Here is an 18266-nt window from a genome sequence, read left to right on the forward strand (position 1 = left end):
AGAGCGGCCTACTACGCAAGCGAGGAGGCTGCTGAAAGACAGAAAGGCAAAAGGCTCAGTCTTTTCAAAGTCATTGATTCCGGGAAAGCAGCGAGCCAGCTTTCAGCACGAATGCAAGGGAAATACAATCGACTCGATTCGACTCAAGGAGCTCTTTTCTACCAACATGCTCAGCTAAACATAGAGGTCTTACCGTACAGTCTTGAGAAGGAAAAAGAGAAATGTCTTTGGTGGTCGTCTTCGAATTGAAAGGGAACGTTAGGATACTTACCGTAACCCTGGTTCTCTGAAAGAGAAGGCGACCACCAACCGTGAGGTCGCATCGATCGCCCTCACGGGTTCGATGGAAAAAGAGAAATGGCTTCCTCAGGATGATACTTTTATTCCCTCGGTGGGCGGGACCGAGTGCATCATCCCAGGAAGGGGCCTATCGGCAGTTCTGGTATAGAGAGCTCAGCGATACCTACCCAATGGGCAGGCATATCTCATGTGTAATGTCATTGGTGGTCGTCTTCGAATTGAAAGGGAACCGTCACTCAGTGAATGTTTTGTTTTATTTAGGCAATTTCAAGTTATAAATAAAAGAGAATTTAAAATTATTATTAGAATTATAATTATTATTTAAATAGCAATGAAAAACATCAGTTCATGAGTAAAGGAAACTGATCATTGTAAATGCAGTAAGGTGAGTAATAAATTGACTCCATTGTGATTCAGAAGTTGGTTCAAACAATTTAATAACAATGCTGGATTGTAAATAAATATAAAACTATAAAGAGGGACCAACAAATAGGGTCCAGAATCCAGATATAGGAAAGGGTTTTTATGCTAGGTTGTTTTTTGGATAATGATGATGATGATGATGATAATAATATCAGTAATAAAACAAAATTAAATGAGATGGATGCAGTAATTGTAAAAGTTAAATATGAGATTAATGCCAAGATTAATTTACATTAATCTCTCATGGGGACTGGAAAGTAGTTATTATCATTATTATTTGTTTATTTAGCAGACACCTTTATCCAAGACGATTTACAGAGACTAGAGTGTGTAAACTACGCATCAGCTGCAGAGTTACTTACAATAACGTCTCACCCAAAAGAGCACAAGGAGGTTAAGTGACTTGTTCAGTCACACAATGAGTCAGTGGCTGAGGTGGGATTTGAACCGGGGACATCCTGGTTAAAAGCCCTTTTCTTTAACCACTGGACCACACAACAACAAATTAGGTGAATCCGGATAGCATATTGTTATTAGTGTTTATAAATGATGAACTGATTAGGATTTGTGAGATGCTTATAAATATGATTATTATTTACGTGTTGTCAATAATGAAGGTATGACTTTAGTTTCACTTCTCATCCATTGCACCTCTAACACCATAGTCCCCCATACTGCTGACATTTTGGATTTTTTGATCATGATGGACATGATGGATCATGACAGCATCAAGGTGAAAGCTTTCTCTCTCCCTTTGAAGTACAGACCAGAATCTGGCCCTACTTCACTTCTTTATAAAGAAAAATGCATTATTAGGTAGTACTTCCTAATTTAAAATGTAGTGTGTCTAAAATACTGGAGTATTTCTGTTGGGAACATCAGAATCAGAAATTATTATTATTATTATTATTATTATTATTATTATTATTATTATTATTATTATTATTATTATTATTAGCACGGTTATGCTATTTTAGAGTGCATCTGAATCGTGTAGTTTTCTGTAGTTTTCCTCCAGTCCAACAGGCGGCGCTAAAATACTCTGTAACTAGGTAAGCAGGGGGAAATCTTGGCGACGTAAAACTCCAGCGCCTATGTGTCCGATTGATTGTGGGTAAATTTCATGGCGGAACACTGAGAGGGATTGGTTTGATTTTTATAGCACAGAAGTAAACCTCTCGATTCATTACTCGTGAAAATAGTTTCTACATTAAAACTTTTTGGAAATAGCAGACCTATTTCTATATACTATAAGCTGAAGTGTCAATACATATCTTAGATATTGACTGGAACACAGTTTCATTCAAGACATAGCCCGAAAGAAGATTACCATAATATATTTTGACACATTTTCAAAAACATCTGAAGAAATGTCGGACAACAGTGCAGCAGGTACTGTGTTTTTTTGTCATTTTTAAACTAAATGTATAGAAAAAATAGTGTTACTATTTGATTATGCAAGGCTAGAAAGTCACACAGTAGTTGCTGGTATGTGTCAGTGTGTGCTTCTGTTATTATTTAGACACGCATTTCAAAGATGGTTCCGCGTATTATTCCATCATCAATGTGTTGTTTTTTCTATTTGAAACGAAAAATTTAAACCGGAAGTGTTCACCTAATTTTAATGCAAGATGTCTACAGTATTTTAAGTATATCACCTTCACCATTAGTTAGTTAACGACTAAGGTGAAATATTAACGTCATAGATATTGCGGATAAACATTGATAACAGTGATTAAAAATAGACTAATAACAGTATTAACACAATAATAACGTTAAGACATTGGTTGTGAAGTATGAAGCCAGGAAGTGCCACTTTGATAGCATTAGATTTTTTTTGAGTCACATAGGTACATAATACGGCACAGTGTACCGATAACTGGTAAGTTTTAGTGTGTGTGTGTGTGTTTTATTTTCAATGTATGCATAGTGTGAAATACTTCCGAGTCGTGCCCATAAGTATCTTACTTGAGACGAGCATAACCTCCCATCCCACACCCATATTTAGCTAGCTTGAGAATAGCCGTTCACTGTCATCTATACATTTATGACGACTGAGGACCAAACTTTTAAAGACGAAAGCATTTTTTTAAAGTCGTTTAAATGTACTTTAATTCACTAAAGAACATATTACCGAACAATACTAGATGAATATGCATACATACAACACCTAAGCAACTTACAGCAGTTTAAATGTGTTTTTCATTTCATGATGAATTTTGGAATATGCATGCAGCAAAATGGTGCATAAAGTTTGAAACAGTTTAAACGATCCATTGAAAATGATGTAATGCTCAATTTTAAATTCATTTGTTTGTATTTGGCATTGATCAGTGGCATATAAATAGAGGTCACTGTAGGAGTGATTTTTCATTGCATGATTTTAAGGCTAAATAGTGCAAAAACCATTCAGTGATTCATTCTAAATTTGTATTCTTCATGGGACAGATTGTACTAAATATTTGGTAAAGTGCATTTCCCCCGTCCAGTTTGAAAAATATGTTTTAACATATGAAATATATTTATAATTAGCGAAGAAAGCTTTTGTGCCTGCTGTTTAAACTGTTTTTAGAGAATTCAAACAAACTGAAGAGCCAACAAGGTCTAGTTTCTGATGTAGTAGAGAGCACAGAAATGTAACACATAGAAAGTAGTCATTGTAGCATAGGAATAACATTTTAGTATAACATTTAAGTTTAATATTGACAAAGAGACTAAATCACTTTTTTATTCTGGCAGAACAAGGAACTGAAGGAAAACATGAGAGCAATACTTCAACCTCTGGAGTCGCAGACCAAGAAAAAGAACTGGCAACTGATGCATTTCGGGCCTTCTCGGTAATTAGTTTAAAGATCTATACAAAACCACGTCCGATACAAGCCCCTCCTCCCTCACACTTTCCAGCCTGTCAAGTGATAATTTTGCCCAGGTCTTCACAATGCCATTTGCTTAAAAGACAGTATGGTACCTGATTAGTGGTGCAAAAATTATGCTTTAAACCACAAAGAATGTGCAATATATGATGTGTTTTAATTAGACATAGCTTCAAGTTATTGTGTAAAAGTAAATAAATAATTTCAGTTATACATGACGTATTTTAAATGTCGTTTTAAACTAATAAAAACATATTATAAATACAATACAGTATACTGACCTGTTCTATTCATGTAAGAAACAGGTTTTAGATTTTAGAACAATTGTTTTAAACTGTGTCTTTTGTTTTGGTTTTTACAGTCTGGAAATTATGACACTTGTCTGCAACATCTAACAAGCCTACAGGAGGTCAACAAGGATGACTACAAAATTGCTATGAACAAGGCAATAGCAGAGTTTTATAAAAGTGGCCAGACCACAACAGTCACCTTAAAGCAGATACTTGCTGCAATGAAAAAACAGGTAATGGGTGCAAAATGCCTTCCAGCACTACATAGCCAGTCAAATCTTGTTCTGAGCAGAAAGTAGGTTGCAGTCGTTTTTGGTCTACTGTGTGGCAGATAACTATGCCAAAGGGCACTGTGTCGTTGGGTACCGTTCTTCTGAATGTGTAACAAGCCCTGACATATTTTAAAGAGAAAAGAAATAAACTTGATTTAATAAAATTACCTTTTGTATTCATGGTCATGGTTTTATTAGGTTATGTGGACAATGTCAGTGAATTGAAACGAGTCAGTTGAGCGGTAGTACAGCAAGCAGTTCGTAGAGTTTGATCTGATTGTTGTTGAAACATGAAAGATATCAGCATATTCTGAGGTTATAGTAGCACAGCATTTAGACCAGACGCAGCAAATTTAGGTGCTAACCGATGCAGATGTGCACTGCAACAAGAGATAGTCAGGTCGACAGTGGCCACTGACGAAGCTTGAAAGGGAAACTGAAAAATTCAGGTGGTTTGATTTGAATCACAGCCGATACACTGATGTCTAACTGGAAGCTGATTGGCTGACAACACAGAATTTGTTATAAATGACTTAGCACCACATGGTTTCAGGTGGAATGCATCCTGTGTGTTTATTAAAAATTATGCTTTTTTAAAATTTTTGTAGGTCCATGCTGCAGTAGAGGAAATTGATGGTTTGGATGATGTTGAAAACAGCTTTCTTTACTACAATCAAGCAATTATACACTACCACATGCGTCAGTACACAGAAGCCATCACAATAGGAGAGAAGCTGTATCAGTTTCTGGAACCTTTTGGTATGTGTAGCAGTTGTCTTATTACATTACAGTTTGTTGTGCTATTGGCTACTAAAATACCCAATCTCGGGTCAATCCTATTTTTAAGATTAGTGTCCTGGATAATATTTCCAGAACTCACAGTATTTACCTTTTTTCTATTGTTTTATAAAATTTTTTTTTTGAATATATAGTCTGTTTAAGAGCATCTTGGATGGGTGACATGATTATTGCAAAAGGAACACCAATAACCCAAGTTATTGGACTAGCAGTTGAGAATTCAAGCATTACTAGAATGCTAATCCAATGACAGGGAAATTTGTGGATTTCTAAAATTTGAAATATCCACTTCGTTGTAGCTGGACAGTCAGATCGGTAAGCAATAGTTTAATAAATATAAAAAGTAGCAGGAGTTACATTACACTGCCACTGTGGTATTAGATATCTTCAGACCCCATTGTTAATTCATAATTGTTTTTGCACTTTAGTTTTGGCATGCCTTTAATTATATGTATTTGTCCTAGAAGAGAAGTTTGCTCAGGCTGTTTGCTTCTTGCTTGTGGACCTATATCTACTGACATTCCAGCCAGAGAAAGCATTGCATCTTATTGCTGTCCTGGAGAAATTGACCATACAGGGAAACAACAAAAACGGCAAAAACGAGGTTGGTCTGTTTCAAACGTTATATTGTTAAACTTCATAGCACTGTATTTTTCACTTTTTTTCTCATTACAAACTGAGTTTGAAAATTAGAATGTGGTTTCTCTCCAATCCTTACTAACTGTGTTTTAAAAAGCTTTACAAGTAATATTGATTTGTGAGCTGTGCTATCCAGTAACAGCAAGTAATCGTGCTTGGCTTCATACTTCATGAATACAACCAGTTGTGTTTTCAAATAATACAAACTTGAAAAGGCAATTAGCAGTAAAATTAATTTAGAGTAAGGTCTATGTTAAAGTAATGGTGCCTTTTAATTTAAATAGTTATTTGTACAGGTTGTTTTTCAAGAGAGATGCAAGTACTACATTCACTGGGACCCCAAAGCAGAAGCAGCAGACATGATACAAGATAAGGACAGACAGTATACAACAAAACAGGTTAAGAGCAGATAAAATGGTTAAATTAGCCAAACAGACTTGAGTATAGTGGATAGAAAGATAGAAAAGCTAACAGGTAATTTCTGATACCAAAAGACACATATTCTAGGCAAACTGTTGCCAGTTTTGACACTATAGCTTAACAAAACCAAAGCATACTAAATGAGCCAGTTTTTTTTGGCAAGTTTAGAAAAGGCCTTAGACAAAGACTGGTGCAAAAAGTGCAGGAGCAGATATCGGCATATTATGACTAGGGGTCTACCTAAATCGCGATTCAGTGGAATCAGAACGTGCATTCTCAATGTATGGGCAAGTCAACCTCTGGGGGATGCTGCATGCTTGCCTTTAACAAATGACAGCACTCTGTTTTAGTAAGGAAGCAAGTACCACTATTTTTATAGTGGTACTTTATAGTGTTCTGAAATACTGTCTACTTAGGTTTATTTAATGTTTAAACAGGTCCGCAAAATGTCAGTGAAATCCTCATTTTATTCCGCAACATACCCGTGAAATATGTAAATTTACCGCGATTTAATTAGACCCCTAATTATGACGCCTACCAGCCCTCGCCCCTACCCCAGTGCACGCTACAATATATTAGGGCTGTCAAGCGATTAAAAATGAATCTTGAGATTTAAAAAATGATCTCAGTTAATCTTCTTTTTAATCATATTTAATCGATACAATTACTTAATTAATCTAATTTAAGTTTGTTTTATTGCTGATGCTATTGTCGTTGTTGTTGTTGTTGTTATTATCATCATCCAAAAAACAATCCAGTATAAAATCCCTGTTTTCCTGTTTCTGGATTCTCTTCATAGTTTTAGATTTATTTACAATCCAGCATTGTAGTTAAACTTTTTGAACCAACCGCTAAATCACAATGGAGTCAGTTTTACTCACCTTACTGCATTTACAATGATAAGTTTCCTTTTCTCATAAACTGATGTTTTCGTATTGCAGTTTTAATAATAATACTCTTTTATTAATAACTTGAAATTGCGTAAATAAAACAAAACATTCACTGAGTAACGATTATATCCTCCATAATTGTAAATAATATTGTTTAAAATAAATGTGGTTATTGAAATTAACAAAGCTACAATGTTAACGGGTCTGCAGTTGGTAGCTAAAAAGTTGCATTGCACTTTTGTGACATCAAAGTCAGGTAACCGTGCAATACTACTTTCTCTGTCAATCCAGATTAGCTCAAGCAAAAAACGTTTGTCTCAAACTCAACATGTCCCATTTTCAACACCCAGCCGACAACGATGCTCAGAAAACTTTTATTGAACAAGAAAATAAACACGTGCAAGAAAACCAGATTTGACTTGGATGTGGTAAAATCTTATCTAACTGAGATTGGAAAGCACAGAAATCCAAAAGAATAGCTTGACACACACCTAGCAAATTTCAAAGCAAATAGGCACAACTGTAATAGCCTTCTCATTTCCAGCCGGCAGCCTGCTAAACTGCCAGTTCAGTGCTCATATGTTCCAGTGAAAAGCATTCAAAATGTTTATTTACTTCCAGTAAAATAGCAACAAGTTCCACAATTCATTATGTATATGTCGAGTAAAACATTCCTTCTCTGAGGCCATTTAGTTTCTGGGCTTATGTTTCCTTGGACATCGTGAATTGATCAATCAGTTTTGAGCTTACAAGCGATGTTGGTGATGAAGACTGAACTGTACAGTCATATCCCTATAGCAGAGTATAGCAGAGTTATGACATTGTATAACATTTGTTTTAAAACAAACAACCTATGTTTTCTATTTAAGAATTTTTTCTATTTAAGTCTTTTTTACTCGAAGTGTACGAAATACAGTGAGTGTATGTTATAGCATTGTAAAATGTCTTATGCATTGACTTAGAATCAATCTGAAACCCAGCATATGCAATTCATTCAGGAAACAATATTTGCATTGCGCAATTAATGAATATGACTGATTATTTTATTTTTAAGTGCTTTGTTTTGCTGATTCAGTCTTTATTAAATGAAACATATCACTATATGAGCAACAAGATGTACCGGTCAGATGTTTTGCTGCATAATCAGATGCTGTAAAACTGTGGTCAACTAATATTATTGACAGTTTAAACTTGTTACTGTTTGTAGATAAGAACTCAACTTTATTATGAATATATCGTGTTATTATGTTTTAAGCAACATACTACGATAATGTTCATTATGGTAATTGTTTGTTTATTAGTTTTAAAATGTTTAGTAAAATGTTTGTCCTCGTTAGTACAACCGGCCCCATTTGCTAATGACATCTTCAGTCAGGGTCGTAACCCAGTTTAAATCTCCACATTTTTGTAAAATTACTTTACACTTATTTCAAAAGATGCAACATGTTTCAGTAAATTCAAACGATAAACTTCACATCCCACGCAGAGGGAGAACACAATAGTAAAATATCATTAAGTGGGGTTGGCATTGCAGGGGAGATGAAGGGAGGTTTCAGTTCCGAGTGACTGTTTTCTAAGCATTGTTTGTGAATGCTTATTCACCATTGCTACACCCCGTTAGAAAATTGACTTCCCTGCATTTTTTTTAACGCAAGAATGTATTTAATATGCTTAAATGTGTTTATATTTCTCAATTAAATAATACGAATATACAAAATGTTTTTTTAGTCTTTGGGAATTATTGGTGAGGCCATGCCCCACTTCCACCACTTTTTCATTTATTTTATTGAACTGCTCTTTCTTGTAAAATAAGTCGTGCATTACAATTACATTACAATATCAATTTAAAATTGTGTTGCAACATAATGAATACCAGTTTTAATTTTCAATTCAAAAGCAAGCATTGCAAACATACCAACAACAGTCAGTTTGTGCAGTTGTTTTTTGCAATATGCATTTGTGGCAGGCTGGCTCGGTGTGGTGACGTAACGGACCAGGAAGTAACTGAAACTTCACCCGCCCATCCACTGTTTGGTTTCAGTTACTTCCTGGTCCGTTACGTCACCACACCGAGCCAGCCTGCCACAAATGCATATTGCAAAAAACAACTGCACAAACTGACTGTTGTTGGTATGTTTGCAATGCTTGCTTTTGAATTGAAAATTAAAACTGGTATTCATTATGTTGCAACACAATTTTAAATTGATATTGTAATGTAATTGTAATGCACGACTTATTTTACAAGAAAGAGCAGTTCAATAAAATAAATGAAAAAGTGGTGGAAGTGGGGCATGGCCTCACCAATAATTCCCAAAGACTAAAAAAACATTTTGTATATTCGTATTATTTAATTGAGAAATATAAACACATTTAAGCATATTAAATAAATTCAAGTCCACAGAAGCGATAGTGACATTATTTAAGTCTCAACTCACTTTCACCAGTAGCGAAAGCACAACACCAGAAAGCTGGAACAATGTAGTGCTGCCGCACTGCCATGTGACGCACAAACCTTGAGTGCCTCAGAAAGCTGTTTGTTACCATGGCAACTCACTTCTCTGGGGAGTCCCATTCTGAAGGCGTTACTGAGGCACCTACTGGATTTGGAACGGTAACAATGTGTGCAATTTTAATTTGTTCAATAATGGTTTCAGTTGAATCTGGTATTATATGCGACCTGAGGGAAATATGTTTTACAGTAAGATCCCAAGAAGAAAGGACGGCAGAATAACACTAGCACTGGAGATTTTGAAAACTTGAATCTGCAATTCTGTAAATTGTGTATTTACAGTGCTAATGTTTTTGAATTGATGGGGGTCTATTTTACATAGCGACTGCAGTCTATTATTTGAATGCATCAAAATGCTCTCAGCTGAGGCTTATATGCAATCGGCTGAACAAAGTAAATTTACTTTTAGTACATTATCCATTGAGTGGGGGTGGTAATAACTATTTTGTGATTTGTGCCTCACCTGTCACAAAAGACGAGATGCCACTAAAAGGCAATAAACAATAACAAACACAGGATACAAAGCTAACAGTCTGTGTGTCTGAAAAAAAAACCCCAGCAGATTCTCTCCCACAGCTCCAAAACACACTCTTCACCCAGCCCCTTCCTCTGCCAGGCTTACATTTCACTGCGTCGTGTGTGCTCCACCAATCACAAGCACACATTATTTAAGTGCATGCACATAATTAATTAATCCCCAATAGGGGCTCTCCTGCAAATTCAAGTTTGCGATTAGCTGCAGTCCCACTGTCCCTGCGAAGGGGACCCGTAAAAACCTGGGCTGGCTGTGTAGTGTGAGGGAATGTTCGTAAAAGTGCCCCCCCCACCCCCCCCCCCACCCGTCATAGGCAAACATGAAACTCGATTTATGTCACAAATTATGCTTGCACAGCAATCATGATATAAAGCGAGTTCATCTGTTAAATATTAGCAGAATGTTTATATTTGTTATGATGCATTATATTTATTATACTGTTCTTCAGCAGATATATTCACACAATAATCATCACAATGTTTCTTTCTTTACCCTAACATGAACAGGCCGCAAACAAAGAAGGTTCAAATCAGAAGGCGGAATATATTGCTATGATTGAGGCAGCTAAATCCAAAATTCATCAGGTAGGCAATTTAAGGCAATAGTAAACTCTTCACTGTGCATTATAGCAAGTTTTTAAATACTTTAATTCAACCTAATGGTCTTTGATTCTTCCACAATCTGTCTGATTGGAAAATGGTTTTAAAGGTAATCTTGACCCCCTGATATACTTATAATATTAAAATAATTTAGTGTCAGAATATGACATGTCATACGTTTTGTTGTGTGCAGCAGTGTTATTGTTCTTTTAATTTCTTTTAATATTGTTTTCCAGTATAAAGTAAGGGCTTATATTCAGATGAAGTCTTTGAAGACCTGCAAAAGGGAAATCAAGTCAGTCATGAATACAGCTGGAAATGTAAGTTCCTCTATCCAATTATCACCAGCTAGATACCCATATCCTGGACATAGGGAAATATTGCCTAGGTAGGCACCAGTATGATGTACATGCATATATCACATTTTATATAAATAACCACTTATCCAATTACACCTGGCACCAGTGTTCATATATTCTGGGACTGTTCCAGCATTGACATTTTTTGGAGCTATGTAGCTTCAGTGTTATCTCAATTGACTGGTTCAGTTAGTAGCTGAACCTTTTTTATTTTTACTTACGGATGACTCATTGGTTAATCTTTCTTTGACTCTACTTGTTGGCCTAACAGCCACTTAAGTCAATTTTGCAGCTTTGGATATCACCAGATACAACTCTGTGATGAAGATTGGTTGGGGCATAGAATGAATGTGTGCAAATTTTTTTTTTTTTTTCTTTACCTGCCAAATGACCGTAGACAAAGTGAAGCTTACGTTAAACTTTGGTGACTAACCTCCTGATTAGTTATTTCTGATGACCTGAATGTGTGTGATCCAATGTAAACAAGCCTCTCCACGATGAGAGGATCAACAAGGTCTGAAATTGTCATGGCATTTTAGTTCATAAAAGCTGTTCATCCAGAATGTGATGGACTGTGGTATGAACTTCCCTTAACTAATCCAGTTCATGTGTTTTGTTGGTCCCCCCCGGGATAGATTTAAGTAATATTTTTTTCATATAACTGGTTGTTTTTCTTTTTCTTTCAGTCTGCTCCCTCCCTTTTTCTAAAAAGTAATTTTGAGTATTTGAGGGGTAACTATCGGAAAGCAGTAAAGTTGTTGAACAGCTCTAACATTGCTGAGCATCCAGGCGTCATGAAAACTGGTAACTGTTGTCTTTTAAATTTCCTGCTATTCTAAGCATGCAGACATCAAGATATTTAGCTTGATTATAGCTAATGTAAGAATCCCATAAATCTTTCCTTTTCAAGCACTCCCATTTACTGTGTAGGTCACACGTCATGTACAATTTTGAAAGAAACACATGTTACTGCAAACATGTTTTTTTTTTATTTAAAAGTACATATGTGATGTGTGCTACATTAGGTTAAAAAAACAACTTTGCATGCCCTACTTTGAGGTAGCCTGTTACACTTGTACTACTTAGGTAATTTCACTTGGAGAGTGAAATCCTCTTCACCCCGTCAATGCATGAATTCCTTCCATTAGCTAACCAGCTGCTTCCCTAATGACTGACATGCTTTACAGTCGTTGACATGGGTTTACCCCACAAAAACTTCTGAGGTGCACATTTAATAGACTACTTGGAAGCTTTTCTTTGTTTGTTATTTTTGTTTTGGTTTTTTGCTTTATTTTATGAACCTTGTATGGTACCAGATATATTTGCTGCTTAGAAAAGTACGTAGTTAATAGCTTTGCACAACAAGTAAAGTGTATTGCATGTTTTATTGTCTATCACCCCTTTAATGAATATAACTGATGAGGAATTGACCAAGAACATTAGTTAAGAATGCCTTATAAAATACTGTCCTGGTGAGGTACCACTATAAATAATCTACTGATTTGTTTTGTTTTTTTCTTCCAAATTTGAAGGTGAATGTGTACGGTGTATGTTTTGGAACAATCTTGGTTGCATTCATTTTTCTATGGGAAAGCACAACCTAGGAATTTTCTACTTCAAAAAGGCTCTTCAGGAAAACGATCACACATGCTCACAACTAGCTGCCAGTGGCGCTGGGCAAGGTAAGATCATTTATGGAATTTAAACAGCTTTCTCAATGAATAGTATGAATACTGCATTTTGCATATCTATTTGAGCTAATTGTTACCCCCCCCCCCCCCCCCCCCCATTAAAGCTAAGAAGTTTTCCGGCATCCCGATGTGTACCCTTCTAGCCAATAAGCGCTACGAGCTGCTGTACAACTGTGGAATCCAGCTCCTACACATAGGGAGGCCCCTGGCAGCCTTTGAATGCCTGATTGAGGCAGTGCAGGTTTACCATTCAAATCCACGGCTCTGGCTGCGGCTGGCAGAATGCTGCATAGCTGCAAACAAGGGGGTGAGTAAATACAGGTTGTAATCATGATCAGGATCTGGAGAAGTCTGAGATGCTAGTATACACTTACATTACTCCTGATTTCTGTTGTTCTGAACATTAACCCTTTGCGGTCCATTGTCGGACTGGGTCCGACATTGCAATTATTCCTCACAGGTCCTTTGTCGGACTGGGTCCGACATCATTATAGCAACGCAATAAACGGGTGTTTAGTCGTTTTTTCTCCGGAAAAAGCCGAGAAAACCATTCAATTACCGAGTGGGAGCGACAGGAGCCGAGACAAATCGGGGGAAAAAAAAAAAAAAAAAAAAAGCGTATCTCATGAATAGTCATACATGGTATCAGGTATCAGATAACGGGGCGTTCATAGTAAACAAGCTGGCTGAGTGCGTCAGCGCACTGAGACTATCATGGACATTTGCAGAGCTTTTTTCAGATGTTATAGTAATAAAATAATGACTTGGATCGCATTATTGAGGAGTTTGGTGATAAAACGAGTGATCCGGAGATGATCGATCGGTATGTACGACTATTATTATTATTATTATTTATTTCTTACATAGTTGATCGCTATAGCAAACGAAAGGGTGGGGCGGGGCTGGAGATGCCTAGTGTGTGCTTTGTTGATATGCAGGGCCATTTAAACCCGTTTGACTGTGAAAAAAAATACTTTTAAACAGCGCGTATAAAATTAACTGCGCGTGTGAAAATTAATTAGACCTGGCGTGCCTGACGTGCGATTAATAAATGTACTGCAAAGGATTTGATATAGTTTAGTCTCATGCTATCATGTTAGTGAGTTAAGAACAGAAATCAGGCAATCCTGATTTTGAACTCCAGTCGAAGTTCTGGCATTATGTTTCTCAGATTGTTAAACATCTGCACCTACAACATTTTGTCTTAAATTTTGTGGTTTGTTTTCTCAGAAGAGCGCTGTGTGGTTCTCATATATTTTAGTACTTTAGAGACCAGAATTATACCCTAATTTAGAAACCTTTTATGTGAAGAATCATTTAAATCTCATTAATTTGTCTTTTTTTTTTTTTTTTTTTTTTAGACTTCTGAGCAAGAGACCAAAGGCCTTCCAAGCAAAAAAGGAATTGTGCAGTCAATTGTTGGTCAAGGATATCATCGCAAGATAATTCTAGCTTCACAATCAACACAGAACACAGTATACAAGTAATGTATATGTATTGTGTGTTTTAAAATGAATGTACTTTATATTTAAAGGTTGCATTTTGGGATATGATATGTATACACTGCTACTTAGAAAATCTGAGCAGTTTCTGAGCTGCACTTAGCCTTGGTGCTAGTTGCCTATTTGTAGTACCAGGTCATGGTTTCTATTACAAAGAAGAGTGAGGCATTCCAGGTTTGACTACTCAGTTAGTTAAACCTGTAATGTTTCTTAAAAAGTGTTAGAATAGACAGAATGTAGAACAATTCTGTGCTTTACTAGATCCTAATATCTGTGGATCCTAATCCTAATTACTATGATCTTAATCCTAATAGCTGTGGTCTGTCAATTTGCAGTCTCTCTGTTTCCTACCGTTACTCGCAGGGTTGGCTGATTTAAAACAAGTTGATTTTAAATCAGTGATCTAAATCATGATTTAAACCACTTGATTATTTTTTTTTAAATCATTGGTTTAAATAATTTTCATTTACTACCTATTTTATATAGTTTTTTATATATAGCCTGGAGGTCGCTGGTTCGGGTCTGTGGGCGGGAGTTCCCGGGGGGCGGCACACAATTGGCCGAGTGCCACCCGTCTGGGGAGGGTCTAGGTCGGCCAGGGTGTCCTTGGCTCACCACGCACCAGTGACCCCTGTAGACTGGCCGGGTGCCTGTAGGCCTACCTGTAAGCTACACAGAGCTGCATGACCCTCCAACTTTGTAGCTCCGAGGTGGTTGTATGGCGAGCCCGCAGAGTGCAAAGCAGTGGACGGCTGACAGCGCATGTTTCGGAGGACGCCTGTGTCAGTCTTTGTCACTCCCGAGTCAGCGCAGGGGTGGCAGCGGTGAGCTGGGTTGAAAAAATGATGCACTTTCCATTGCATATGTATACCAGACCTGCTAACCTCTACACATTTTGCATATCCGCTACGCATTTTGAGTTGGTAATACGCGGGTACGCTTTTTATCAGAGATGGTACACAATAATACGTAATCCATATTTCTCTCATCGTCTATGATGTTGCCTGTAATTAGAGAAAGTGTTGCATCTAACATTAGGGCTGGCCTTAGGGCAAGGCAAGCAAGATAGATTAACCAATCAGGTTTTGAGTTTAGTTACGTGATAGAATAATCATTCAGCTTTTGAGTTTAGTTGACGATCCAACCAAAAAAAAAAAAAGTTATCGTGAGTTCACTGACAGAAATACCCACCACTCAGTTTCTTTGTATAATCACTGACATTCTTCTGTAGCCTGTTAGGCTTTGTTGAGCTGACTCACTTGTGTTTTAACTGCCAGTTTCGGGCACACTGGAGGGAGTGTGAAGTACTCTCTATACACCAACATTAACACACGCAACATACAACACATAACACACACATGCACACAGGGGCGGGGCACATTGCCACATATACCCCCCCTTTGTGCGCAGCACACAGGGCCTCAACGGCCACCTCCCCCCTTAAAAACCCAGCAGTCCAGGACAAAGTCTCGGACTGGGAAGGGAGGCTTCAGTGGGCCCATGGCTGGCAATGCTGTCAGCACCCCTGCCGGTAGTGGCATGGCTGACAGCATGCTGGTCCACTCCTGCAGCGAAATTGCTGCGGGGGATGCTGGTCTCCTGACCTTTCCCCCTTTCTTCGTAGCCGGTAGCTCTCCTTTGTGGGGCTCCGGCCACAATACTTCCGGCAGCGAAGAAGCTGCAGTGGGAGTAGGTCTCCGGACCTCTCCCACGATCTCCGGCAGCGAAACTGCTGCAGTGGGAGCAGGTCTCCTGACCTCCCCCACGATCTCCGGCAGCGAAACTGCTGCGGTGGGAGCAGGTCTCCTGACCTCCCCCACGATCTCCGGCAGCAAAACTGCTGCAGTGGGAGCAGGTCTCCTGACCTCCACCACCTTCTTCGTGGCCGGCAGCTCCCCTTGGTGGGGTTCCGACCACAGTACTTCCTGCTGCGATGCAGAGCGGCTGGCAACCCCAGGCGATGCGGAGCGACAGGCAACCCCAGGCGATGCCGAGCGACAGGCAGCCCCAGGCGATGCCAGACAGGCATCCTTGGGCGAAGCGAAGCAGGCATCCTTGGGCGAAGCGAAGCAGGCATCCTTGGGCGAAGCGAGGCAGGCATCCTTGGGCGAAGCGAGGCAGGGAGTCAGGCCAAGCTGGGGTGCGGGTGTTGGCCCTCTTCTCGGCCTCTGCGGCCGGGCGGTTCTTCCCCGGGCTTCCCTCAGCAGCCTATGCAAGGGCTGCTGAGGACCGCCAGCATCTAGTCCTGGTCCTTCTGGTGAAGGGATAGGCAGCTCCAGCTCCTCTCCCCCTGATGGTGATGGAGGCATAGGCAGCTCCTGCTGCTCTGCTCCTGGCGGTGGAGGTGGCGGAGGTAGAGGCAGCTCCTGCTGCTCTGCTCCTGCCGGTGAAGGTGGCGGAGGTAGAGGCAGCTCTTGCTGCTCTGCTCCTGCCAGTGAAGGTGGCTGAGGCAGAGGCAGCTCTTGCTGCTCTGCTCTTGCTGCTCTGCTCCTGCCAGTGAAGGTGGCGGAGGCAGAGGCAGCTCCGGCTGCTCTGCTCCTGGCGATGGAGGTGGGAGCGGCGTGTAGTCTCCTTGCGATGGAGGTGGGAGCGGCGTGTAGTCTCCTTGCGATGGAGGTGGGAGCGGCGTGTAGTCTCCTTGCGATGGAGGTGGGAGCGGCGTGTAGTCTCCTGGCGACGGAGGTGGGAGCAGCGTGTAGTCTCCTGGCGACGGAGGTGGGAGCAGCGTGTAGTCTCCCCCTTTTGCAGGGGACTGGTCGGCTCTGCCTCTCTTGCAGGGGACTGGTGCGGCTCTGCCTCTGAAGGGGAAACCAGCAGGCATTCTTCCTATGCTGGTGGAGATGGGTACAGCAGGCATTCTCCCTCTGCTGGTGGAGATGGGGACAGCAGGCATTCTCCCTCTGCTGGTGGACATGGGGACAGCAGGCATTCTTCCTCTGCTGGTGGAGGTGGAACCAGCAGGCATTCTCCCTCTGCTGTCAGCTTGGGTCTTAGGGCTATGGAAGCCCCGACTCCTCCCTTTTGGGCTGTGGACGCACCGACTCCTCCCTTTTGGGCTGTGGACGCACAGACTCCTCCCTTTTGGGCTGTGGACGCACTGACTCCCCCCACTCAGGCGTAGGACGTTCGGGCTCCCCCCACTCAGGCGTAGGACGTTCGGGCTCCCCCCACTCAGGCGTAGGACGTTCGGGCTCCTCCCACTCAGGCGTAGGACGTTCGGGCTCCTCCCACTCAGGCGTAGGACGTTCGGGCTCCTCCCACTCAGGCGTAGGACGTTCGGACTCCTCCCACTCAGGCGTAGGACGTTCGGACTCCTCCCACTCAGGCGTAGGATGTTCGGGCTCCTCCCACTCGGGCTGTGGACACTCTGGCTCCTCCCACTTTAGGAAGGGGCAGCTGGCCATGAACCCTCCTGCTGGAGACCCTGCTACCTGGGCTGCTGTTCCGTTTATAGCTGCCTCCAGGTAGCTGAGGGCCAACTCCACACCTTCCTCCCAGGTGCTTAGGGTGTGTTCCCTCTCATAGGCCTCCCATCGCTCCCTGTCCATCAGCCACAGGATCCGGATGGCTACTGGCATAGACTGGGCCTCCAGCCCAGCATTTTCCATTATCCAGTCCCGTAGCTTGATGGCGTCTTCTGCCATTGCCTTTTATTTTTTATTTTATTTCCCCCCCCCCCCCCAAAAAAACCCCTCCTGGTCTGATGCTTGGAGGCGCTGTTATCCCACGCAGGACACCACGTGTCACAAAGACGGCCGGAGTGGGTGGCGTCAGAACAGAAAGGAATACACAGACAGACGGTGGTGATGAGAAGCTGAGTGCAAATGGTAGCACTCAGCGTTTATTAACAAAGTAAAGGTTTTAAACAGAACACAAAACAGGACACGGCACTTCACGCCAAAATAAAACAGACAAACAAAACGCACTAACACTTAACAAACGGTGCACGGAGAGACAAACAAACACGGTGAGTACAACACTTATATTTACGTTCTTATTTAGTTTAACTTCTCTCTCTCTCTCCCGTTCTCCACTCATGAACACCCAACCCCGTGTGAAAGAAATGTGCATCTATATATACTGTTGTGCTGGGATTCAATTACTAATTAATTATTCACTTGAATCCCAGCACGTGAATTAATTATCTGCAACCTCGTGCTCACATA

At 40.2% G+C, this 18266-nt stretch overlaps 1 protein-coding gene across 2 annotated transcripts in view; it reads left to right on the forward strand.

Moving 5' to 3' along the window:
* The first annotated feature begins 1819 nt into the window (after positions 1-1819).
* LOC117394871 (CCR4-NOT transcription complex subunit 10-like) overlaps positions 1820-18266 on the forward strand; it is a 41864-nt gene continuing 25417 nt past the window's right edge. Inside the window, exons 1-11 of one of the 2 annotated variants that reach the window (XM_033993542.3) lie at positions 1820-2115; positions 3463-3560; positions 3958-4119; positions 4767-4917; positions 5421-5560; positions 10456-10533; positions 10785-10868; positions 11594-11711; positions 12440-12589; positions 12703-12905; positions 13960-14081. In XM_033993542.3, coding sequence (XP_033849433.1) covers positions 2094-2115; positions 3463-3560; positions 3958-4119; positions 4767-4917; positions 5421-5560; positions 10456-10533; positions 10785-10868; positions 11594-11711; positions 12440-12589; positions 12703-12905; positions 13960-14081 — 1328 coding nt within the window. In that variant the 5' untranslated portion in view covers positions 1820-2093. The remainder of the gene's footprint in view (positions 2116-3462; positions 3561-3957; positions 4120-4766; positions 4918-5420; positions 5561-10455; positions 10534-10784; positions 10869-11593; positions 11712-12439; positions 12590-12702; positions 12906-13959; positions 14082-18266) is intronic. The other variant, XM_033993543.3, reaches the window with a different exon arrangement.

The sequence above is a fragment of the Acipenser ruthenus genome, chromosome 3 (genome assembly GCF_902713425.1).
Source record: "Acipenser ruthenus chromosome 3, fAciRut3.2 maternal haplotype, whole genome shotgun sequence".
Classification (NCBI taxonomy): Eukaryota; Metazoa; Chordata; class Actinopteri; order Acipenseriformes; family Acipenseridae; genus Acipenser; species Acipenser ruthenus.